This window comes from Dysidea avara, chromosome 1, assembly GCF_963678975.1.
Source record: "Dysidea avara chromosome 1, odDysAvar1.4, whole genome shotgun sequence".
NCBI lineage: Eukaryota > Metazoa > Porifera > Demospongiae > Dictyoceratida > Dysideidae > Dysidea > Dysidea avara.
Window position 1 is genome coordinate 58777299 of NC_089272.1, and position 27825 is coordinate 58805123.

General features: G+C 36.9%; 1 protein-coding gene across 2 annotated transcripts in view; it reads left to right on the top strand.

Annotated features, from left to right (window-relative positions):
- LOC136238086 (uncharacterized) overlaps positions 1-27825 on the top strand; it is a 124345-nt gene that overhangs the window by 16464 nt on the left and 80056 nt on the right. For both annotated transcript variants that reach the window (XM_066028416.1, XM_066028424.1), the window contains 8 exons: positions 6042-6356; positions 9158-9325; positions 11815-12129; positions 13146-13427; positions 13485-13649; positions 18707-19024; positions 20597-20878; positions 27115-27279. In XM_066028416.1, coding sequence (XP_065884488.1) covers positions 6042-6356; positions 9158-9325; positions 11815-12129; positions 13146-13427; positions 13485-13649; positions 18707-19024; positions 20597-20878; positions 27115-27279 — 2010 coding nt within the window. The remainder of the gene's footprint in view (positions 1-6041; positions 6357-9157; positions 9326-11814; positions 12130-13145; positions 13428-13484; positions 13650-18706; positions 19025-20596; positions 20879-27114; positions 27280-27825) is intronic.

Below are 27825 nucleotides of genomic sequence, written 5' to 3' on the forward strand. Positions count from 1 at the left end.
ATTGATAACACCATCATAAGTTACTTCGTCAGGAGCTTATAAGCACTGCTAAGGTGAAAATTATATTCTTACGCTTTGGGCTGCCAGCCATTGCATCCAACTTGAAATGTTCCATCTGTGATGACATAGCCTATGTGAATCAACATTTTTAGTATTTACGGCAAGTGTTGCTAACCAACATGTTTTAACAGGTTGGTTAGCAACACTTGCCCTCTTGCTGCCAATCTTACACACTGCCACACACTAAAAATCTATCACTAAATCCAATACAAGAACAGCTACATTGTAGATGCTTCTTACTGATTGGTCTGTGGATTTGTGGTGTTCCAAGTAAGGCGATGTTGCACTCTATAAATATTGCATAGTTAAATCTTCTGTGCTTATATGCTTCTGGCTTCATACATGTATATCCTTTAAGTACGGCTTTAAACACAGTGAAAAACCTGTATAATGAGGTCACCTGTTTAAACTGGCCATTGTAAAAATCCCCTTATTGTACAAAGTGGCTGCATAATGCAGCCACCTCCATAACCCTTAAACCCACATAAGCAAGAAAAGTGGATTTTAAGCTTAATAAATATGTGTGCTTTGCACAAAGTGCTGTAACTTTTGTAGTATCTGTCCTATGGCTATGCAATTTATGTCATTTTACTCGTGATGTAACAAGGACTAGGACTGAAATGATATTCAGTGTTTTACCCTAAAACTAAAAGGTGAGGCCAAAAACAGCAGTATAAATAACTTTTAGGTAAGGAAACATGCAAACTCTTTATGAAATTGTCCATAATTCAATGGTATTTACTCCTATCACCTTGCAAAAACTTCCATTTGATTCACCATTAACTTTTCTATCAGGCCATATATGACTCACATGAGTAAACCCACAATGAAAATTAAACACGGGCACGAATTTTGGAACACACCACACTGTTGTTCATTGTTTCAGAAAAAGTAAGCCACTGCAGTTACAGTATTCATTTAACCTTCTCCAAGTAGCCCAGTTAACAGACTTTCAACCAATGTGTAGTTGTAGGCTATAAGAAGTAAGTTACCCCACCTAGTGTTGCCATGCATGCACATTAGGCTTGAGCCAATTATGCTTTGGAAAATTCCTATTGTGCTTTTGAGCAGTGCTCAAAAATCCATCCTATTATGCTCAAAATTATGCTCTCAAAATCAAGATTATGCTTGAGAGCTGATTTTATTACAGTATATCTGCATTTCCTGACTGCTCTATTAGAGTATCTCGCTTTATTTCCATAAAGTGTGAATAATAAGTCAAGAAATAGTAAACTACATGGTTTTTTGGTATGATAATGTGCGGTGTATTCATGTTGTGCAGTATTTAGGTGCTCGCATTGCACATTTTAATTATAAATCTAGAAAATGTTGCTATTATGCTGGCATAATCCTTGATGCTTTTGCTAGCTTATTATGTTCGAAATTATGCCGGCATAATCGGCACAAACCAGCATAATCGGCACATGTTGTGTAAACACGCCTTCCCTAAAAGTTCTTTGTGGTATTAAGGATTAATAAGGGCAGAAGAAGTTTTGTCCCTACAATGACATGTTTTCACTGTACTAGTGAAGGATTATCAAGACAACACTGGGATACTACAGTGTCATCTCCAGACATCCTCCAAATATAGGAGTACAATTTTCACCCTGGTGCAATAATTCTATGCTATCATGATAGAGACTCAACTGTACACAATGCCTGTCATGGTATGCACTAATTAAATGAGCCTTGCCTACATTTTACAATTATTTTTTACAACAGAAATACATGCACAGCAAATCACCAATAGACTATATGCGTGGTCTATTTATTCAACGAAAAGTGATCATTTTGCGGTGTGACAGATTTTTGATGGTGATGACTATATCAACCTCATACTAAAGTACAGGTAGCTAATCCAGCTTGAGTTATAAATTACCACTAACACTATGAACTCGGCTCTTCTTTCCTGTACTATTCTATACAGGTAAAGGAATGTATCAGTCTGGAGGAAGTACTGAAAAAATTATCTTTTTTCTGACTTCCCCATTTTCTACGTAGATTTATCGCAGTTTTCACCATCGTGACATATTAAAACTTGTCAAAATATAACATGTTTTTAGAATGTTTTCAGCAGTACATATACTCTGTTGCATCTCAATCTCTGCAATACGAAACAACAAACTTTACAACAACCAAAGATCCTCTAAACATGTCTGAAAAACCATAGCATATTCAAGTGAGCTTATTTATAAGTAATATGAATTTTAAAAGCATTAGTATTTAAGACAGATATTTACGTGTCCCTCTATTATCTCTGGACTTACTAGCTATTTTCTCTATCCTTCAATTCTTCACAAGAGTTCATAGTGTAGTATAGGCGGTGGAGACAGGGGGGCCAGGGAGGCCAATTGCCCCCCACTTTTTTGGGACACTGTTTGCAAGAAAAGATCGAGATACTCTAATAGAACAGTCAGGATCTGAATACTCTAATAGAGCAGTCACAGTATTCAGAGAAGCAGTTTAGCAAATTACTTAGCTACGTATGTGTAATTATAAATAAGGAGATATAATTGGTGGAGAGCAGCTATTGTTAGCAGGCTGTGACCTTTTTTTCTTTGTTTTTGGTCTTCAACTCACAGCTGGCCTGGCCCCCTCACTCTTTGGCCTGCTCCACCGCCCCTGTACTGTAGTATGGGCAATGGCTTGGCTCCTCCATTTCAATTAGTCTAATAGATTATGACACTCTAATAGAGCAGTCAATCCACATTCTAAGGCCAGGAAAACTTGATTACTTGTTTCTCATCCACAAAAATTTGATTTCCATGCAGGCGGAAGACGATTTTTCATTTTTCATTATAGAAGAAAACACTCAAAATCAAGCTGTGTGTTAGTATTACAGATTAGCTAAAGCCTTACCTACCGTAAAGTCGGGTTGTTAAGTGCATGCGCTTATAATTTTTAGAGAAAACATTTTGTAAAAATCATACTATCTGTTAGGCGCATATGCCTAATAAATAAGTATGGTGAGTGTAATACGGAATCACTACATTGTAATAGAGTAGTTAATAGTTTGTACCGGTCACCACACCAGTATGTAAGGATATTTGACTCCATTTTCGGGTGTATTCCTTTGTAATGAATAAAATTATCACTATACAGATGGCTGATTTGATGTATGCATAGCGAAGAGAGACCTCAAGGGAGACGTAAGCACTTGAGGAGACATTAATTTTTCAGTACTTTCAGCTTTTCTTGCCATTTCTTGCTGTGTGTAGCTCTATTGTCGCATTTTGCCGTGTGTGCTTATCATCCATGGTTAATTACAAGAAATGTGTATGCGCTTAACAAATAATATGCGCTTAACAGATATATGCGCTTGACAACCCGACTCTACGGTATAAGAACTAGTACTTATGTTTTACCACTGTTTCTGAGGTGCAAGTGACAATTGCTGTGATAACCAGCCTTCTTAGCATCAAAATACATAGGCACATGATTGATAACAGTAATAATGATGGTGGGGGTAAAAAGGGATGTGGGTGGGGATGAGAAACAATTAATCAAGTTTGCCTGGCCTAATACTAGAACTGTCACTCTTCTACAACAATGCTGTGTTTTTATATTCTAAAGTCCATAAGTAGCTAGCAACTTAACTTCCTGTAGCAACACAAAACAATGCTAGGCAGAAGTTGTGTCTAAGCTGTAACTTTGATTGCTTTGTTATAGCTGTTTTGTGACTGCTTTATTAGAGTATCTTGATTGTTTTAATGCAGTACAAGATGTAAAGTGTTGCTAAGGGTTTAAAAGCTAAAAATGGATGTAAGTTGATTGCAGTTACATGCCACTAAAAGTACAGTTATATTTTAAAAAGTGTTGCACTATAATAAATTTTGTCTACAGCAATATTCTGTCACTGTAATCTAAATTTAAAAAGAGTTTCTGTCAAAACCATGGAAACCCAGCTAGATCTGCTACTGTTTACAATATTGAGAGTATGCTTATTCTAACCAAAAGGTTTGATATCCCATTTGAAACAGCTAATAGTTGAAAAAGGTGCACGTCCAAGTAAAGCAGAGTTAACTGCAACAAAAAGTAGTGATATACACCAAAATAGTGTGGCCATGTGTGAGGTATGCAAAGTTTGAATGCTAATCAGATAGTAAAATTTTAAAGGTATTAATCAGAATGAAGTGATGATGCTAGTTTTAAGCCCTGTGAACATCTTCATAAATGCCACTCAAATTTGATTCTCAATTAAGCAAAGTGTATAGATTCTTTAATAGCAACAAATAGTTTTGAATTTGGGCAATGCTATGAACAAAGAAAAAGGCAGTGGGTGGTGGAGTGGTGGGGTGGGGGGTGGCGGGGTGAGTGAAAGGTAGACTTCAAAATGGAAGCAGACCATGATTGGAGTCCAGACACAAGATTACAGGGCCATGCTGCCTCATTAGTGGCTGATATGTATAGGTAATCACACACATTTGAGTGCAATTAGGGAATAATTGTACGAGTACAATTATTCCATAATTGCACGAAAATGCGTGTGATTGCCTACTAATCACATAGTGACCACCCTTCGTGGTTTGTAGTACACATCTATCCAGTTCTATGTGGCCATTAACTTCTACTAGGTGATTGCATCATTTGTTGTTGCACTTAAAAGGCTTCACGTGTCAGCAATTCTGATTGGCTACTCAAAATGTCTACATATGTTGCACTTAAAAGGCTTCAATTGTCAGCTTCTTTGATTGGCTGTTCATTATATCACTTTCTTGTTGCACTTAAAAGGCTTCTGTTATTCCGCTATTTTATTGGCTACTTTACAGTGCAATTACAGAAACAAGGCCATGCGATTTGGGATTAATTGCACTCCTACTATTGAGACTAATGTATGGCAAATTAAATCACTATGTGATTAGTAACAAAATCAACAGAAATAACGTTTGACCAACATTATCAGGCTATCCATGAGCAAACCACTGTTTATTGCAAAATAGGCATGCGTACATTATACCGAAACAACTTTTGGAATAATCCGTGGTAAAAAGAATCAGGAATAATTCCGGAATGATAAGGTGATCTTCAAGTAGAATTCACATATTTTTGTGTAGTATTGCAGAAAAATTCGGAAAGGAGCATCCACAATCATGGCTAGCACAAAATCGGGAAAAAAGATCGAGGTACTCTAATAGAGCAGTCACTTACCCTAATAGAACAGTCAGACAAGTTTAGTTGTGACTGCTCTATTAGAGTATCTCGATCTTTGGGTACAATTTCTATGCTTGCAAGTGGTGATATTATCAGCTGCAGATAAATATCCATTTTACTTTTACAATTCCAGGAATTACTCCAGGAATAATTTTGAGAATTGTAGGTGAATAAAAAAGAATTACCAGAAAAAATAAAAGTAATTTAAAAAGCATAATGTACTCAAGCCTATTGCCAACCAAGTCCTTCACAAGGCTGGAAACTACCACTCAAGCTCTCCACACCACCCAGAAAAGACTTCTGTTAAAACCTGCCTTGAATAGTTTGAATGTAGCTATCCACTGGTGGTGTTAGTTTGATTTTGCCTGATGTGCGATTTGGATCAGTTTTGTAAAATCTGGTCGCATATGTACATATATACATAAAAATAAACTGTTTAAGATTCTACACATAGTCAAATGTACATAAAAAAATTAATAATTCTTTATCTTCTTCTGTAATAAAGAATAAAACAAGTAAAAATGTGGTCCTCTGGCCAACATTGTTGTATGCAGTTAGTGATATATAAACCAGAGTGAAAAAAGATGTGAAATCAATGGTGGTATGATGTTAACATGCTATCTCAAGCAAATACAAACATACCACAGCACATTAGTACAACATCACTTTACAGACATACATACATACATACATACATACATACATACATACATACATACATACATACATACATACATACATACATACATACATACATACATAAAGCCTGACCTGTTACTATTTTAGTACTGTACATGTATACCAATGAGCACAATGTTATTGTTATATAGTGTATTTACCAAACATCACTGATCCATTGGAGAATACTACAACAGTTATTGCTGAAGGAGACACTATGACAATCACATGTGGAGTATTAGGTTATCCTCCACCAACAATAATATGGAGTAAGACTAATGGAACTTTAAGCAACAGAGCTTCAATGAGTATTAGCACCACTACTTTTGTTGGGAGTAGTAGGTTGCCATATGTGAGAAGAAACCTAACATTCACAAATTCTTATAGAGAAGACACAGGAATGTACCAGTGTAGAGCCAATAACAGTGCTGGTATTGATACCAGGAGTTTCAATATCACTGTTCCATGTACGTTGCAACATAGATGTATATGTATATGTTATACTACAGATATCATGGTATTCGAAATATATACCAAAAGATATATAAACTTAGAAAAGATGTTATAGTGCGAGGCGAAGCCTCGCACTATGGCACCCTGTGTATATCTTTTGGTATATATTTCAAATACCATGATATCTGTAGTATAATATGTTAATACAACATCTCGTCTCCCACTTGGAAGCAGTAACAGCAATTTCTAATGTTTTTATACCATTATTAGTACTGGTAAGTAATTCCTTGTGATTAGCGTGCTCAAGGAGTATGCACATGTGTTGCAGCCTGCAATCTTCTTGAAAACCGGTTCAACAATCCATAGCAACTGTAGCTAGGCAACAAAATGTAAACCTGACCTAGTTACATGCTTTTTGACGGTTGCTTAGTTGCTTAGCAACCGTTGTTATGGTGCCAAAATCATATCTAATATCAGTAGTGGTCACCTAGCAACGGTTGCTAGGTAACAATGTTGTTGCTATGTGACATGTATTGGTTACTATGGTAACAGTAGTTGTCAAGTCGGACATACCTAAATGGTAAAACAACTAAACACTATCAAAATTTTTTAGCTAATCAGATGCGTATATCAAATGTACAAGTGATATACTGATTCTATTGGCTAGTTTGCTGTAGTATTTCAAAAATATACCACAAGCTGCTATTGGAGCTTTTGTACAGGACACGATATTGATGTTGTATTAATATATATATATATATATATACATGCATAGTATAGTTGTTATCTTAATATTTCATGTGTTGTACTTTATAGTTCAAATTTACCCAGGAAGATACCTTTATAAACAGAGTATTCAAGTTACCAAAATTCATATTATTACATAGAATGGATGTTGTTAAATATAGACTGCAAAAGTGTTGCCCATTACCTGTGCTATGTACTGGTGGCTGTATTATTGTGTTGCATGACTAGAGTGCATTTATGGAGTACATGTAGGAGCGGCTCTGGGGGGAGGGGGGGTTCTGAGGTTTCTGGAAACCAGATTGAGATACTCTTGATCAGAAACCAGTCACTAAAGATCTTAGAGCCACCCTTGTATATATGGTTATGACCATTGTGTTTAAAACCTGTTTAATTTCATGTCATACGTGTCAGTGTATCATTTATACTTAGTTACAATACATGCTGAATTGAAGTAGAGTAGAGACTACCAGATTTAGCTTCATTCCAAAATTTTCCACCCATTGTAATAAGTGTAACCCATAGGTTTTGCCAAATTCTACAGGAATACGTAATTGATCACTTGTTGATATTGTGCACTACAAACGGGTGTCTGTATTTAGCGGATCACGGATCAACAGATCACGGATCGGCGGATCACGTGATATGCATGCTCAACTTGATTTTGAGCACTGGGAAATATTTATACCCTAATGTAACATACAGCATACTATAGAATTTATATTTATCCACAGGTAGGAAGCCTGAAGAGATTTCAATCGATACTATATAACTATAATAATTAGAGCGCGTGCGTATTAAAAATTTAACACACGTACAGAGTAAGATTATTTTAATTCACCTTAAAACTGAATCACTGATGTATTCTTTACACCAACACAATATTCAATAGACTAGTTCTGTATTGCAAAAACAAACGACAAAGGATACGCTAGCACACTCACGTGTGAATAGGCTTCTAATATGTTGGCGTGTATCCTTTGTCGTTTGTTTTTGCAATACAGAACTAGTCTATTGAATATTGTGTTGGTGTAAAGAATACATCAGTGATTCAGTTTTAAGGTGAATTAAAATAATCTTACTCCGTACGTGTGTTAAATTTTTAATACGCGTGCGCTCTAATTATTATAGCTATATAGTATCGATTGAAATCTCTTCAGGCTTCCTACCTGTGGATAAATATAAATTCTACAGTATGCTGTATGTTACACTAGGGTATAAATATTTCCCAGTGCTCAAAATCGAGTTGAGCATGCATATCACGTGATCCGCCGATCCGTGATCCGTGATCCACTAAATACAGATGCCCACTACAAACTGATCATACTGATGTACAGCAACTGTAAAGAAAATTTGGGCTGTATCACTCAAGATGCAAAGCTACATGTTTCCTTTAGTTCTATATAGTAGTGGGTAATAACATGATTATGAAATAGATACATTGTGTATATAATAGTATGCAGAAGTACAGGTGTAGGAGAATATCATACAATATTGATAATTGCATTACTTTCACATAAGCAAATGTGTTTATCCATTGCACACACACACCCATGCATGCTTGACCACATGCACATACACACACAAAAACAAATCCTTCAACTGCTGTTCTGGCATGGTGATGCCTACTAAGCGAACTAGCTCTGGGACACCTGTGCACTGCTCCGGTGCTGTAAGTTATAATTAGCACAGGAAAATCCTACTGGGAAGGACTAGTAAAACCAAAGGAGGCTGTGCCATGTCTCACAGATGAAGGTGTAGGCACCTGAAGTTTCACCTGGAACACACACAAACACACACACACACACACATGCACATACATGGGCCTGCTAGTCTGGTACTGTTGTATAAAAAGTTCTATTATTACATAATGTATGCACATGCATTCAAAATAATTCCTCCACACAGTTACCATATATATACAGTAATAGAAGTAATTGTGTATGTGCTTGCTTATAATGCTTGTGCATACATACCATATGTACAGTATAGGGTATGTACAAATTTAAAAAGTACTGTAGTCTGACATTGTATTTAAGGTGAAGCACTAATCTTATCTCTTACATTTTAGATTGTCCTTCAGGACTACGATATCATACATGTAATTGGCAATTGACTTGTAGCAATTTAACAGTTCGTGGGGTGTGTGATCAAATGCCTGCGTGTTCAAGTGGCTGCTTTTGCAGTGGACATACTGTGTTGATAAATGGAGTGTGCTCAAATGCAAGTCTCTGTTCAGGTACAAAACATATGTGTGTATTCAGCTTTTAATTTGTGGCATAATGAACATGTTGCACTAAAATTCTATACACAATGTACTATAAACCTCTCTATGTCGCTGAACAAAGATGCATTAGTGTGATCAACATATGTGACCGGACCTGCGAAAACAGGGCATGTGGGCATACACTACACCCTGTCACATCACAGGTCATATCTCAGGGTTAGAAAAGAATATTTTATAACTTTTAGTATACTGTGTCAATACAATGTTTAATATAGGCTAAAATTGCATGACTACAGCACAGTGTCATAATGAGTTACGGGCAATGAAAATGTGAAAAAAGTAGACAAAATTTATTTTTGTGACCACAAGCCCTGATTCCACAGGCCCAGGCACATATCTCGAGTATGATAATGTTTCACAGTAAATTCAAATGGATCAATTTGACCTCCATGGGTAATTTTAAACCACAGAAATTTTGGTTAAAATGACAATCTAAAGGTGATTGTACAGGAGTAACTACAGTAGACATTTGAACTAAATCAGTCAAAATAACCAGAGAAAGTAAATGTAACTGTTCAGTTGTGATGTTGAAATAAGATATTATGGTAATTTTCGTGTGACAGTCAAGTAAACTATAGTAAAGTTCGGATGACCAGCTACATGGTTAAATTTACAGTACACTGGCTGTTATAGCATTTGTGTTACATCCCACAATCAAAAGTGAACATGGAGAACATAGGTTTATATACAATTTGAAACACTATAAGATCAGGCATGTTTAAAGCATTAAGTTGCAGTATGTAACAATTATTGTGAAATATATGTCATAGATTAATTGTGACTGACTCATTAATAATAACGTAAACAAACAAGCAAATTAACAAAATTAATCTGACCGGATCTGCGAAGCTAATGGTGCAGGCCTAAATTTTCAGTACAATTATGTTATTCATTGCAATGCGTAAAATATATACATGCGTAATGAAAAACAATATCTTTAAATTTTTAAACGCTTTGTTCTCTATGAAGAAAGAGAGCAATGATAAAAACCTCGGTACCATCATATGTGACTGTCTCTGGGAAAACCGGTCTTATCGCCCATTTAAAAGTATCGAGAAACGTCGGTTTTAAATATTCAATGTGTTGAGCTGGCCAATGGTGGTAGCTACGCATACCAAATTTTCACACGTTTCACAATAATTTCTTACCTTCCTGATCATCCACTGAAGAAGTAGTCAACAGCTAAGTTTCCCGCCATTTTAGATAGCTTTTAAACCGAGGTTGTCTGTATCAGGCGAGCTCCAGAAGGGTGGGAGGCGGGGGGGCCTGGAAGGCGGGCAAGATGGTGTTCAAAAATTGAAAGGAAACGTGCTGGGATGAATTAGGCCAAGTTATAGGCCATTCAGGGCTCAGAACTGGCTAAAATGAAAGGAAATTTACAGCACAGGTCATTGTCCAACACCATGGAACTGTACAGCCACACACAGCCATCTCCTGGTTGGCCAGGGCTCCATCAAGACCCCAGACCACTCGTACGGCTCGCCACTGTGCTCTAAAAAAGCAGCCAGCAAAAGCAGACCACTTTACTCTAGTCGACTGTGGCAGTGAAACTTGATAGTGCATTCATTAAGCTTTGTGTTTGTGTGAAAAAATCAAACTTCCTGTCTTGGGTGATAAGAATGGTTTTCGCAGATCCAGTCACATATTTGCCTACTCAAGAGTTCGAAACTCTTTGTTTCGAGGATACATGAGTTATGGGTCCAGACATGAGATTACAGGGCTGTGCTGCCTCATTAGTGGCTGATATGTAACAAAATCAACAGAAATAACATTTGACCAACATTATCAGGCTATCCATGAGTAAACCACTGATTATTGCCAAACCAAGTCCTTAACAAGGCTGGAAACTGCCATTCGAGTTCTCCACTCCTCCCAGAAAAGACTTTTGTTAAACCAGCATTGAGTAGTTTGAATGTAGCTATCCACTGGTGGTGTTAGTTTGATTTTTCCTGATGTGCAATTTGGATCGGTTTTGTAAAATCTGGTATCACATGTACATATATACGTACAAAATAAACTGTTTAGAAATCTACACATAGTCAAATGAACATATCAAAATTAATAATTCTTTATCTTCTCATCTAATAAAGGAAAAGACAAGTAAAAAGAAGGTACTCTGGCCAACTTTGTTGTATGCAATTAGTTTTATATAAACCAGAGTGAAGAAGATGTGAAATCAAAGGTGGCATGATGTTACATACTAACTCAAGAAAATACAAACATACTACAACACATTACAATGTGCTGTCCTACACAAACCATCCTTCGAGCTTTATAACATTACAGCATGTGACAACAACATAATTATTACAACAAAATCACTTTACAGACCATTTACAGGCATACATACGTACATAAATATATAAAGCCTAACCTGTTATTATATTAGTACTGTACATGTACATCAATAGATAATTGAGCACAATGTTACTTTTATTTAGTATATTTACCAAACATCACTGATCCATTGGACAGTTCTACGACAGTTATTGCTGAAGGAGACGCTATGACAATCACATGTGGAGTGTTAGGTTATCCTCCACCAACAATAATATGGAGTAAAACTAATGGAGCTATAAGTAACAGAGCTTCAATGAGTATTAGTACCACTACTTTTGTTGGGAGTAGTAGGTTGCCATATGTGAGAAGAAACCTAACATTCACGAATTCTTATAGAGAAGACGCAGGATCGTACCAGTGTAGAGCCAATAACAGTGCTGGTATTGATACAAGGAGTTTCATTATCACTGTTCAGTGTACGTTGCAACATATAATATACATGCATAGTGTAGATTGTTATCTTAATATCTTCATGTGTTGTACTGTATAGTTCATATTTACTCAGAAAGATACCTTTTAAACAGAGTATTCGGTTACCCATGTCATATTACGTAGGAGTGAACATTGTTAAATATAGACTGCTAAAGTGTTTACCATAACCCGTGCTATTATACTGGTGGTTCTACTGTATGTTGTATGACTAGAGTGCATTTATTGTGTACATATAGGGGTGGCTCTGGGGTGGTTTCTGAGGTTTCTGAAAACTAGTCACATTCAGATCGAGATACTCAAGATCTTGATGAGAAAACAGTCACCAAAAATCCTAGAGTTGCCCTTGTACATGGTTATGGCCATTGCTTAAATCCTGTTCAATTTCAGGTCATACATGTTAGTGTATCATTATACTTAGTTACAATACATACTGAATTGAAGTAGAGACCGCAAAATTTAGCTTCATTCCAAAATTTGTTCACCCATTGTAGTAAGAGTAATCCATAGGTTTTGCCAATTTCTACAGGTATACATAATTGATCACTTGTTGATATTGTACATTACAAACTTGACCATACTGATGTACAGTAACTGTAGTCAAAATTTGGGCTGTATCACTCAAGACACAAAGCTACATGTTTTCTTATAAACCAATTATGCTGCTCATTGTTAAGACATGACTAGCTAGTAAACACCTCACACATATAATGTTATGACTTTTACACTTCTACAGCACTTGTTGCAAGTTTCATAATACGTACTTGCAACCAAAAGTCAAGACATTACAGTGTACCATAATAATCCTTGTTATCCAATGTTGTTACTCTTTCTACAGTACATATCTTTAAAAACTGACTTCTCTACAACTATCTACATATCTATCCATTACAGTGTAGCTTTAATATTATTAGCATGCTTTAGAGGATTACCTATATATCTGGATTCACGCCTCAACATACATACAGAACATCATTATTGATTCAATATGTTTTTGTTACAGTTGTTCCAGAAATTTTATCAGACATCGTTGATTCAACTGATGAGGGAAGAGACCTAGCAACTTTCGCATGTCAAGCTACTGGTGAACCAGTCCCAACCATCAGTTGGTACTTTAATGACATTATGATAAATGTGTCAGATACAAGCAAGTACATGATAATGTCAACATCAATAAACACAACTACTACTGAGAACACACTAACAGTGTACAATGTAACATCATCTGATGTGGGAACTTACACTTGTAATGCTACCAATACACTAGGTAGTGATATCAGTCATGGTAAGGGTGAAAGTCTGTTCAATATATTAAATTCACTAATTTTTATGTGCAATTCAGGTTGCTTGGCTGGTATGGATTATCGTACATGCGGTTATCAAGTAAGTTGTGATGACCTCAGCAGTGCTAACAATTGTACCAATGTAACTTGTGAGAGTGGATGTTTCTGTAGTAATGGAAATGTACTAGAGGATTCAGTTTGTATTCATCCTGGGACATGCCCAAGTAAGGAACAAATGTGATGTATTAATTGCATATATATTGTAGTTTATTGTTATCATGTAACTGGATAATACATACAGTAGTTTATATATATTTAAACTGGAATACCAGTAAGAAATGGGAAATAAATTCATGCAGTGCTTCTGCAGTTTTCTTGTCATCCATATACTCAGTTTTCCACCTTTAGAATATGTATACGAGCTTCTAGTGATATGTTTGTTACTTGGCATGGCTGCATGGTGATGGGGTGAAACAGACTATAGTAAACAAATCAATGTGTTTTGATGACACGTGACTGAGCCTTCAAAAATAGATATAAACTACATCCCATCACACAGCATAAGTCATAAAATTATACTGGAATAGAATATTTGCATTTTATAATTGTATATAGCCACTTAATTATTTATAAGAGCTCAAAATTGCAGTGGTGATGTCTTGATGGCACAAAAAAATTATGAGTCATGAAACTTTGAAAAGTGCTTAAATTTTATGCGCCCACATGTTCTGTTTTGCAGGTCTGGTTACGTAGTAGAATTTTGCCATAGATGATATGTGACTGGATTTAGCAAAATCAACCATATGGGCGCAAAAGCCTAAAGTGAGATAACACCAGCATGAAGTTGCTGCGCTATCAGGCTAACAATTTCCATATCAAACTCGCCTTCAACTTGTTGGGTCTGCTTTTGGTGGACTGTTATCTGGCGGCCTGTATAACCACCCCAGATGTCTGTACAGGTCTGTGAATAGCAGGGAGTGCTTTGGGAGGTTTATACACTTTGGACAAACGAGCAGGGAGCTGAATGTGTGATGCATGTCTGTTTTGTGAGATTTCAGTCTATTTCCTGCCTCTGGTGGGCTGTTTTGTGGTCTGGTGCTTTCAGTTACCATTCTCGTCCATTTTGTAGTCTATCTCTTGCCTGCCCCGCCACCCCCCACCCTCCACCCCTTTTTGAGGACTCATGATACAGCAACACTGGTGAAATAAACCTATCTAAAATGGCAGGAAACTCTACAGGGATTACCTTGACCACTATCTGCTCTTAAAGGTTGTAAATTGCTCCATCTTTGCTGAAAAATCCAAATGTGTAGATGCCAAGGCTGGCGAGTAACAAAGCTTTAAATTATTAAAATACATTTTTCTCTGAATCAACAATGTGCACATAAGGGTGATTTTTCAAAGTCCAGTCACATATTATAGTACAAGTAGGGATTCGCAATGGTGACATCACTGGACAATCCTCGTTACAGGTAGGGACTTTGAGTGGCCATATCTCACTTACTCTACTTTGTTTCTTCTTGAAATTATCTTGACAGTTTCCTATTCACTATTAGACTACAACAAGTTTGATACTGAAATTTGATTGGCTGAAAACGTGGTCTCTAAATCTCGTAGAGCCACGGTCATGTCCAATAGAGACCACGCTCTGAGGCGATACGAAACACGATAATTACGCGCCTGTAACATTGGCAACGCATGGGCGTTTAAATGGCTAGTAACAGCCGTACTGAATTAGAGGGAGGTGTAATGGGCTTGTTTGTACTAATCAACACTACATTACTTGCTTACAAGCAGCTGTCGGGGCACAACAACAGCAACAATGAGTTGTAGTCCAGTCGCTGAGTCCAGTACTTCGATACATAGCACGCGCCTGTAACATTGGCAACGCATGGGCGTTTAAACGGGTAGCAACAGCCACGCTGAGGTCCCGCCATGTAGGGAGGTGTAGAGGGCTTGTTTCTAGTAATTAGCCATACATTTCCCATTTACAAGCAACTGTCAACTCAAGGTACAATAACGAGTTGTAGTCTAAATAAGTTAGACGTCAAGAACCACTGGGTTCTACGGGATTTAGAAAACCCTCAGGCCCTTAGTAGCGCCCTCGCTGCGCTCGGGCGCTACAGCCCAGGGCCTTCGAGTTTTCTAAATCCCGTAGAACCCTGGTTCTTGACGTCTAACTATTATTTAGAATAAGTGAGTGTTATAAAATCATGGCAGTTTGCAGCCAGTTTGTCTCGGAACTTCTTCACTATAGTTGCTCAGACGTGGCACCAATAATTTTTGTGGTGCTATTACTAAGGATTGTGACAAGGTATAAGCATTTTTAAGCATCAGCTAAGTCCCCAATGACTGAGGACTTTTATGAAGGTTATATTTTGTGAAGTGAGGCTGATTCTGATCCTGTAACCAAGACCAAGTCAAACCTGTAATGAGGATTGCCTTAACAAGGATTGCCCGTACATAAAACTATAAGTTCCTACGGAAATGATGCCACCATTGCAAATCACTATTTTTACTAGATTACACAATGTGTGGATCTAGGATTTTTGAAAGGGGATTTCTGGGAGATGTATTATATTTCTCCATAAAGCCATTGCATTAGTATAATATTAGTATATGTACTGTAGCTATGTAGCTACAATATTGTGCTACCATTTGTTCTCATCATGGTCTCTTCTCTTTCATTTTCTCATTTCATAATCAATTAGAAACAAGCACCTAATAAAGTAATTATCGAGTGATCAGATGAACTAATGTGCATTTAATCTAGTTGGTCTCAGAGATGATAAGGAAGACATTTGTAAGTTAAATTGCATCTAACTAGCTAAAACCTACACACTGCTGTTTATGCAGCTTATAGAAACTATAACCCTATTGTAAAACTAACTAATCTTCACTTTCAGACAGCATACTGACAGCCAGCTTCAATTTTCATGGAAGCCCTCCACATGGAAGTCCCCTAGTTGGCAATACTTCTTTCTAGGTATACATTAATCACGTTCCTGTTGATGATCAATAACTTCAGACTTGGCTTGTACTCCAATATGTTTGAGACATCATGTGCCCACAACGTGTAACAAATAAACAAACCATTCTTCAGGTAAATATCCATCAACAATTTACAGTTTGTGCTAACCTGACACATGTGTACCACGACCACTCAAGTTTAGCAGCTCCTTCCTTGTAGCATGTTTCAACCAACCATTGAACAGTCCTTTGCTATTTCACTCGCACCATTTCAACCATGCATCACGTGTGCAATTGATCACATGATGCAATACATAAAATTTGCAGTGGTTCAGCATTAATGTATTGTGACCCTCAAGAGTAGTACAGAGGAGCGCCAATGGGAAAGTAGCTATCGGTGAGCTCAAGGGCTGGTGTGATTTTTAATTTTAGCCTCTGAAAGGGGGGTTCGTCTGAACCATCCGAACTCCCCATGTCTACGCCCTTGTATTTACAACAGAAGAATGGCTTACTCAGCCAGCATCACTTTTAAAAGAGACATTCTGAAAGGGGGTTTCTGTAAAAACTATCGAAATCCTTCTACATCCGCCACTGTGACATTGCAAGTTTGTGCTATTATACCTATAGCCTTCATTATTACTTACTGTGTCATAACTACCTCCATGCAAAAAGAGCCATTTAGTGCAAACACAACTCCTAATCATTTCTAATAGGACACACAGTAGCATGTCTTTGTTCATGTTTAATCTAAGCCTATATAGTCAGCATTATATAGTACACTAGTACTGTATAGTAGGGATCATGAATCTTTGGGATTTTATGACCATAAGTATAATATTCCACCCTAAAATCAGCCTCATTTCTTGAAAGCTTGGCAGTGTAGTCCAAAAATACCTGAAGACAGGGGCTGCGGAGAAGGTGGGGAAAAGGGGGCTGCAGCCCCTGTGAAAAAAATTATCTGCAGCTATGATGGACAACCTAGCTTAATAGTATCATTCAAGATACTCTAATAGAGCAGTCACAGTATTATTTGAGGAACAGTGTAGCAAGCTACGTATGTAGTTATAAATATGGAGATAATATAATCTAGTTGGTAGAGGGCAACTACTGTATTTCCAGCAGGTATTGACCTTTTTTTGTGGTCTTCGACTTACAACTAGGCCATGGCATCACCAAGCTAGACCTCTAGCCTCCCCTAATTATAGGTGTCTCCGCCGCCTCTGCCCGAAGAGCAATCCTAAACCCTTCAAACAAGTTTCTATGGAATTATTCATTTGACTGAATTTCTGCTGGGTAACTGATTAATTAACTGACTGACTGATTGGCTGACTGACTGACTGATGCCTTCATACTTTGCTATGGGTTAAAGTTACAGGCTTGATTTCTTTACTGCTTGACATTTCTTTAGCCAGAGACATGCCATTTTCTGGCAAATGCTACAGCTATAATACATGCATCATGGATTTACCTGTGTCCTCCTTTGTGTCTCATTCTTTCGGCACTACTGCGTAGGTGTTGATTCATAGTGTGATGCCATGACTATAAGTTCCCTAAGTAACTAGATTGATTGCAGAGGCACTTCTCATGTTGTTCTTTGTTTGAAAAATTGAAATGCTATATAACTAGTGGAATATATCTGGAACTAAAGCAGAATAGCCCCTTCATTTTCAGGACTTGAATATGTTCAGTTGTACTGTATTTCTTTGTATGACTGGATTGTTTGCAGAGGTGCTTCTCATACTGTTCTTCATTGGTAACACTGTATATGGGTGGAAGATAGTCCATAATGTCCAATGATAATCAGGGTGCACATTCAGTCACAATTAATTCTTATTTTGTATCTGGTACCATTCTTCCCTTGTTGTGGTATGTGCTAATTCACCAGTAATATTTTAGTAAGAAAGTAAATAATACATGTACATATACAACATAAGGAATTTTTGTGATTAAGTAATGTTGGATCATAGTATAAAAACAAGTGACATCATCTATACTTGCAACCCACTTCAGTCATGGCAGGCTGCTTATGACCGAAGTAAGAATTAATGTCCATTGATATAGGTGTAGGTGTTTCATGGGTTTTTAATTCCTACTTTAATGTATAATTTTTTCTTGTACATGCACAGTATACAGTATATATAGCACTTACAGAAGTGTAGGTATAGTTTACATTACATTATATACTGTAATACAAGCCACATACATGTACTGATAACTTCCATATGTGCCATGTAATAAAATGCAAATATGTCAGATTTTTACTCAGCAGGTAGCATATTTATTTTGTAAATGCATGTATTTTGTTCTGTAGTGCCACCTACATTTACTAACTCATTGGACAATATTACCAGCACAATAGCGACCATTGAAGGAGGCTATATTGTACTTACCTGTGGTGCCATAGGATATCCTCCACCAACAATAATATGGAGCAAGGCTAATGGAGTTTTAAGTGATAGAATGACAGTGAATGACAGTGTCATTGTTCCTACTGGATATGGCAATGTGTCGAGTGTCAGTGTAAACTTGACATTAACAAATGCTTACAGAGAAGATACAGGATTATATCAGTGTACTGCTAATAATAGTGTCGGTAATGATACTGGAAATATCAGCATTACTGTCCAGTGTAAGTGCATGTACAATTGGTTTCTAATCATTTTGGAAGTAGGGTTCCAGCAATAAAAAGTACAGTACTGTAGTGAAGCAAGATAATATATGAATGATGGTAGCTATTACAACGGTTATGTTGGAATCCCTAGTGAAACAAGACTGTAATAATTATAATGATGATAGCTATTGTATTACAACATTAATCTGGAGCTATGTAGGAAAATCCCTACATTGGCATGTTACCATCATCTGTTCTATGCCATTTCCCACATAACTATGTTGTAATAGCTATGAAGAACTATCGTTATTATGTTACACTACTTTTTGTTGCTGGACCTTTATAGCTGAGTAGTGAGATCAAGATACGTACTCTAATACAACAGTCTCAGCACTAGCTTGTTCACTTGTTATAGCATAGCTGTGCATGTACATGGCTGACTACTTTATTAGAGTATCTTGATTCCGCTGTCATCATGAATGAGCTACACAATAAATTACAATGTGTGGTTTTGCTATATCTTGTTTTCTAGCAATTAATTGAGACTAGATAGTTAAGAGGCTTGTTGGTCATGCTCTTATCATTTAAGTGTATGGTTACTATCAGGAGCTTATGAGTCACCGAAGGCAGTGAAGGAGCATGAAACTGAGTTCCATGACAATCCAAATTATGTCACCGTGCTTGTTTTATGTCACACACAAATGGCGCTCCAGCTGTACAAAGTAGAGACGAGTTCAACATCAATGAAGAAGAGAAAGACCCTGAGGAAGACTTAGCCAGCTTTACCATCACATTGTGTCACTGGTCACGCACAATTTTGTACATGGCTTCAAATAATGAGATTTTACTTTCCTTATATGGAAACTAATTGGCAATTGATTTGGATTGTGATGGCACCTGGCAGGCAGTGTAAGTTTCATGCTTCTTTGCCACCTTTGGCGGCTCATAAGCTCCTGTTACTATGTAATAATGCTTTATGAGTGCCAGCTTTAGATGTCCACTTTGTCTTCAAGAACATATATATGCTACAAATACTTCAAATAGTTTGCGGCATCTAAATAATGTTGATATGGAAAATTAATGTCTTCCTTACAAAAAAAGAAGATGACTGTAATTGAAGATGAAAGGAAAGGCAAAGCACAAAAGTCAGATACTCATCAGCACTAGAAAAGGCACAAGTCACAGGTGATTTGTTATTGTGGCGGCTGTGCACTGCTCATCCCTTGCAACTGTGGTCAGGCTGACAAACTGGCAGGCAGGCAGTCAAATCAAAAATTGAATACTCTACCTTCTGTAAGTGTTTCTTTTATTAACACTGGACTTGATGTAAGACTATTCCATAATGGTGGTTTTCGTTATGGTTTTTATTGGCAGCATTTAGGCAGAAAACCATTTATTTTAGGGAGGACTCTACTATAAAGTACTGCTTGATACTACTCACAATTAAAAAATATAACTGTGATCATGAGTTAACACTGTGTCTGTACGGATGAATTTTTATTAATATCAATGTGAATCTTACTTAGAGCCAATGTGCTAGCTGTTACTACTAAAAGTGCTACTTTGCCGAATGTCATTTGGTTTTTACAGTTGTACCAGAAATTTTGTCAGAGATTGTTGATTTGAGTGGTGAAAGAAGAGACGTAGCAAATTTCACCTGTCGAGCTACTGGTGAACCAGTTCCAGAAATCTCTTGGCACTTTAAAGGAACTATAATAGATGAATTGGATACAAGCAAGTACATGATAATGTCACAATTAATAAACACAACTACTACTGAGAGCACACTAACAGTGTACAATGTAACAATAGCTGATATGGACGCTTATACTTGTGATGCTGCTAGTATGATTGGTATTGACTTAAGTCATGGTAAGGTTCAAATACATGTATAATCTAATCTATATAACAAGCATCCTGAGAAAGTGTTGTGTATATGTATGTACTACTGTTAGTGATGTAGCTGCATGTAGCAATAAGTAACAATATTTACATAGCCTTCATAGCTACAATTGAAAAAAAGAAACAAAGCAGTATAGCAATTAAAATGGTCGCAGCAAGATAGAGGCAGAGATATCAACCATGGTAAAATCAACACAAACATGATCGCGTGTCATGCAGTCCTAGTATATAGCCAATTAAACAGAATAGTGTGTGTGGTAATTTGCTCTATTTTAGTGAAAAAAAAATTGTGATAAACATTTTCATGTAAAAATATTTTCATATGATTTACGTGAATGACTGCTCTTTTTTCATACAAGTTGTTGCACACAAAAATTATTTTACAACGAAAAAAAGCAAATTACAGGAATTAAGTGGACCCTAGATGTGGTGATTTTCATGCACACAAAACTCATGTTTCCTTGCACTCACATCTTCATTTTATCTTATGGAAATGCTTGTGGATATGCACAAGAAACTCATGTTCATGTGTTTTTTGCTGTCTATTCACTTATGTGAAGTTACTTCCAATTACCGATTACAGTGGAACCTGTTTATAATGGTCTCCTTTCCACCAGAAGTTTTGGCCTTTATATACAGGTGACTGTTATACAGAAAACCTGCATAAGGTGGTTAGCAGCATTTACGTTGCTATAATAAATGGGTAATTACATAATATTTCACTTTGTTAGCAATATTATTGTTGTTAGTACAGAAATAGCAGGGTAAACTTGCATTGAATGCTTAAAGAATCACAACCAGACAGATTATACAGTATTCATTGAAAGGTAGAATTTGTGACCCTATTTTGGAAAACCATACATTTGGGCACATTGGCCAAATTTCTATTTTATAGCTACAATGAAGCACTGAGTGATTATCTACCTTGTGTGAAAATTTTGTGATGATACAGTGAAGCATTCCAAAGATATGGCCAATTTACTGTCTAATACATAACAAACTAACTTTTCATTATCAGTTTATAGAACTGTATAGTGATTAGGTGTGACAAATTGATGACAAATTACTTTGTTGACAAAGATCTACATTCTTACAATCTAAATGGAGGAAAGGAGACCCTTGAGAGTTTAATCATGTGTTCTTTGTGCTTTTTCCTCCATTAAATCACTTGTATTATTGTTTAAAGACAAGAAAATGTTTGGTTTTGGGAATGAACAAATCATCTAATTTGTAAGTTAATTGCAGTCCCACACACTGTGAAACTACTACATGGTCTGATATAATTGAGTATATCTCCTAGAATAAAAGAGCTATGGGTGTGAACTTTCACAGGAAAAAGGCTTAATAGTTGCTTTATCAGAATATGCAAAAAAAATCAATTTAAAAAAAATTGCAGAAATTTTCAATTGAGCATTCCCACAAATTTTGCATGTGCCCAAATGTATGTTTTTCCAAAATATGGTCACATTTGATGATGTGTGAGTTTATTGAAACTGTGATGAGAGTCTTGGCTATGTAATAGTTGTAACACGGGCATGAGTGTAGCCCTCTGGCTATTAGGCAAAAGCTCAAATGCCCTGTGTTACAGCTACTTTGTACTACTTCCCATCTGTATCAGGCTGACAGCCTATTAACAGAGATGAGGGTAACGTGTTACAAAAGTAACGCTTTACGTAATAATATTACTTTTCACGTAATAAAGTAATATAATCTATTACATGCCAATTAAGAAGTAATATGTAGCGCAAGTTATCTTTGCTAAAGTAACGCGTTACGTAAGAAACGCCTTACTGTAATAATATTACTTTCGAAGTAATGCGAAACTTAGCTACTTTGCAAAAGTGACACATTACTTCGCAAAAGTGGTAACGGAGTATAGGTAGCTAATGCGTTACCTTGCAAAAAGTAGCTATCTAACAAGTTCATAAACCATCAAGATTTACTATAGGGTGTATCTGACGTTCAACCACAACGTATACTGCACGTGAGACTGCAGGATGTAAATTGTGAGACTTACCGCTTTGTGCATGTGTGTTTGCCTCATGGTAATGTGTGAATTTCTTATATGGTGAAAGAGTCGGTCCATATTTGCATTCAAGAACCAACTTGTGGTACTAAAGAAGCCATTCTGTGATGTGAAAGAAGCCAGTCTGTGATGTGAAAATAGCCAGTCTGTGACGTGAAAGAAGCCAGCCTGTGCCGGAGGCAAGATCAATTGAGAAGCCATGGATTCTTGTAGTGACATAGAGCAAGAAGCACAAGCCAGTGCCTCCTTTTATAGTTGGAAGTATAAACACTATTTCGTGATAGTGGAGGAAAGTGAAAAGAATATCAGAGCTCGTTGTAAGTTATGTGTTGGAAACAAGACCCTCTCATTTGCTCGGAACACTACCTCCAACTTAAAAAAGCATTTGGAGAATGTTCATAAGAATGTAAAGCTAGAGTCTAGGCAAGTTGAAGGAGCAAAGAGAAAAGATAAACGACCAAGGGCTGATAATGATGATGACAGTGATAATCAGCCACTGAAGAGGCAGTGCACATTACCATCAATGTTGAAAGATATTTCTTCCACAAAATTATGTAATGCACTTGCTGAATATGTTATTGAAGACATGCAGCCACTGACTACAGTTGAGTCCCCTGCATTTCGTAAACTGATTGGCAGCATCTGCCCTTATCAGTTGCCAGATCGAAAGTCATTTACCCAACATTTGGAAAAGATTTATGATATGATGGTCAAGAAGGTGAAAGAGGTACTGGAAGCAGTTGATGGAGTTTCAACAACAGCTGATGTGTGGACAGCCCACCATCGCAGTTACTTGGGAATGACTGTTCACTGGATTGACAAAGATACCTTGAAGCGATGCAAAGCTGCAATTGCTTGTGTTAGAATAACCGGGCGCCACACCTACGATGTTATAGCTTCAAAAATAGAGAACATTCATGCAAGCTATGGGTTGAGTGGAAAAGTGGTTGGTACAATTACCGACAATGGCTCTAATTTTGTAAAAGCCTTCTCATTGTATTCAACCTCATCACCAGAGTCTACTGAGGTTGCCATACCAGAACATTCAGAAGATGTAGAAGAGGATGAATTTGTTTTTGAAGATGTGACTGGAATTTTGCAAGTTGATGATGGAAGCACAGAGGACCTCACACAGGTGCATTATGAGCTTCCACCACATCAGAGATGTGCTGCCCACACACTAAACCTGGTTGCTAGCACAGATGTCGATAAATATTTGTCATCGTCTTCATTATCAAGAAGTGTATACCGAAGTTCCTTTGGCAAAAGTATGGCATTATGGAACAAAGCAAGTAGATCTACAGTTGCTGCTGACAAAGTAGAGGAGGTAGCTAAAAGAAAGCTAATAGTGCCCACTCCTACAAGATGGAATTCATGTTATGATGCTGTGGTACAGATCACCAAAAATTCTACTACTGAGCTTAATGAATTATGTACTGGAATGGGACTACGTTGCTTCAATGACAAAGAAATAACTTTTTTGAAGGAATACTGTGATGTGCTCAAACCACTTGCTATAAGGGCCTAGATATATTACAGGGTGAGGACAACTGTTACTTTGGCACACTGCTACCAACTTTGAAAGCCATAATCAAGAAGATTAAAGCAGTAAAACCTAACCTATCATCTACGACCATGGGGCTTGTTGATTGCATAGAAAATGCAATTAAACGTCGCTTCCAAGTATTTTTTGAAACTGAAGATCCTATTTTAGCTGCAGTAGTTTAGCCCAAATTTAAACTGAAGTGGGTAGAATCTCAAAAGATGAAAGATGAATACAAGCAAATGCTTTTACATGCAATGGAAGAGCAGACTGATGATGAAGTAGAGGTTACACCACAAAGTCAAGAAAGATTGCAAAAATCAAGGAGCAAGAAAGAGGATTCGTTTTATGATTTTAATGATGATGAAGGGAGTTCACAAGCCAATTGCATTGGAGAAGAGGCAAATGACTATTTGAAGAGTGCCAAAAGCATTGAATGCCTTCACAAGTACCCAGCCATAAAGAAACTGTTTCTTATGTACAATACTGTGTTACCTTCAAGTGCTCCGGTTGAAAGACTTTTCAGTCTAGGAGGTGCAGTGCTTACACCAAAGCGAAACAGGCTGACTGATTCAAGATTTGAAAAGCTGTTGCTAATGCGATATAATAAAGACTTTCTGGACATTTAGAGATTAACATGCTGATTATAACTGGATTTATATTACTTGATCTGCAGTTTTATTGATTTTTGTATGAAATTTGATGATTATCTAAAAGTAATATGTAATATATTACTAGTTATATTGAATTACAAAAGTAATATGTAACTAAAATAAGTTACATTGTATGAAGTAATAAGGAATATGTAATTAATTACTTGTGAAAAGTAACTAACCCCATCTCTGCCTATTAATCACCCAAGCAATACAAGTGCAACCACTTGATATAAAATTATTGTATATGCATGCCAAAAAATTTTGATTATGGATCAACAGCTAGTACATTCTGGCTTTGTCTGGTTACGATGAACAGACAAATCCTAGAGTTATCATGAAGAATTAGAGTTTACTAAAGGCCTAGATATGTAAGCTTGCTTTTAGAGTGGTTAGTTTGTGCAGAGTGGTAACTTAATGATGGGGTGTGGTACATAATTATTCAGAAATGTGCAGAAACAATTGGTGAATAAGCTATTGCACTAGATCTCACCTTAGACCAATGTTTTTCTCATAGGATAACAAGGATAACAAAAACAAAAGCTCTCTGTCTGAGTAGTTATCATGATGAAATCCAAGTCCTGCATACTAATCATGTGAATACAAAATGTAGCCCGGGCAGCTCTGAGGTGTGAGGGTGTTACATTTAATAGTGGTAACATGGGCATAGATGGTCTGCTTTTGAGGGCCACAGGCCCAAGGGTTGAGGGTAGACATATCATGCGGACGGAGGGCTGAGGGTAGACATATATATCAGGTAGACCACAAGTGCACATGTTACAACTATTATGTGAGACTTTTAAAATCATTGAACGTAGTAATTATGTCTTAAAAGCCTTTGATGTGGTTCAAAATTCCTTTGATGTAGGTTGGTATTTTGTCCAAAGCCACTGTACTTCTAATTACAAGTATAAGGAAACATTAGGAATTTGAAGTTTTATTAGGGACCATAGGAAAAAAGTTGGGAAATAAAGGAAGTTGCCTACACCTGCAGGTATTGTAGTGAACGTTTAATCCCTTGTTTTTGTTTTTTTGTAACATAATTATGACTGGTGAACCCATGCATACTGCATCAAAAGAAAGGATGATGCCAGAGTTAATGTTTTCGTCTGAACGTGTGCCCCATCTATCTATTATTGACTCGAAAATGAAGTGAAATGGCTGTTACGCTTTGCTTTCAGCTATGTTCAGCCCATTACACAGTACTAAAAAAGAAGAACAGCAGGAGAAGTGCTTCTGCAATCAATCCAGCAACCACGAAAAATAGTGTGCCCAAACTATTACTGACTTGAAAGCTAGTCAATTAGCTATTAAGCTTCACTTTCACCTATTTTCAGCCTATTACACTATGCTGCAAACAAAGACACCTCTGCATTCAATCCAGTCATTGGTGTAATATGTGTGAAAATTTGGTACACATAGCTTCAACCATTGGTGAGCTACAACACACTAAATACTTAAAACCAGCATTTCTCAATACTTTTAAATAGGAAATAAGATCCCTTTTCCCAGACTGGGTCACATATCCAATGCTACCATACTGTATGATTATAGATAAAGTACTCAAATAATTATATGTTTATGACTGCAGGCCCTGTCCAGTTATGCCAGAATAATAGGTGACCAAAAGCATAAAGCATTATCAGCATAATATGGATGTTTAAAAAGAATAATATGCATATGCCGAAAAGAAAGCAACCAATGACAGAATACATATTTTATTACTGAACTTCATGTTGTTTATTAAATCATCTGTTTATTTGCTGATAACTTAATAATAACATCAAGATACTCTAATAGAGCAGTCACTTACTCTAACACAACAGCCAGAAAATGCTGATACTTCAAAACCACCAGTTTGTAAGCATAATCTTGAGCATAACAGATTTGATTTTTGAGAACTGCTCAAAACTATAATGAGAGCACGGTCTAATATTGTAAATTGGTTAACATTGCTTTTGTTTGTTGTGCTTGTGCATTTCAGGTTGCATAACTGGTATGGAGTATCACTCATGTGGTGTACATGTCACTTGTCATCACCTCACCAGTGTTGACAATTGTACCAGTATTAACTGTACAAATGGGTGCTTTTGTGCTAATGGAAATGTCCTTGATGGTGGATACTGCATACATCCTGCCATATGTCCAGGTAAGTACTAATGTAATTTAAGCACTGTAAGTAGCAGGCACTTGCCACTGTATGAACAACATTAGGAATAAGAATTAAATAAGTGTAAAAGTGCATTTTGAAAATGTTTATGTCTGTATCTGTGTTTGATCATGTCTGCCTTTTCCAACTACACCACGTCACTCCAATAGCCACTGTTTTATGATCTGCAACCAATGAAAAAAAGCCAACTGGTTTTCAGTACAGTCAAGCTGCATGGCCAGTAAGAATCAACAGTAACAATAGAATGTACTTAGACATTGCCTGAAGTTTAAATTTAACCCCCATGATGGTTGACTGCTAATTACTTATACTAGAGGAATTTAATTTGCACTTATTAATCTTTGTACTGATCCCAACTGGAGGAGACTGAGTGTGGTGTTTGACTAAACATTGGGTGGCCTGTAGTTCGAATCCTGCATTGGGTTGTAGGGGCTGGATTAATCCAGGAGCTGGGGTTAAGGTTCTAGCTTCCAGATTAGGTAACCCAAAGATTGCAGCAAAAGTTGCTGTCAGACCTTCAGTGCT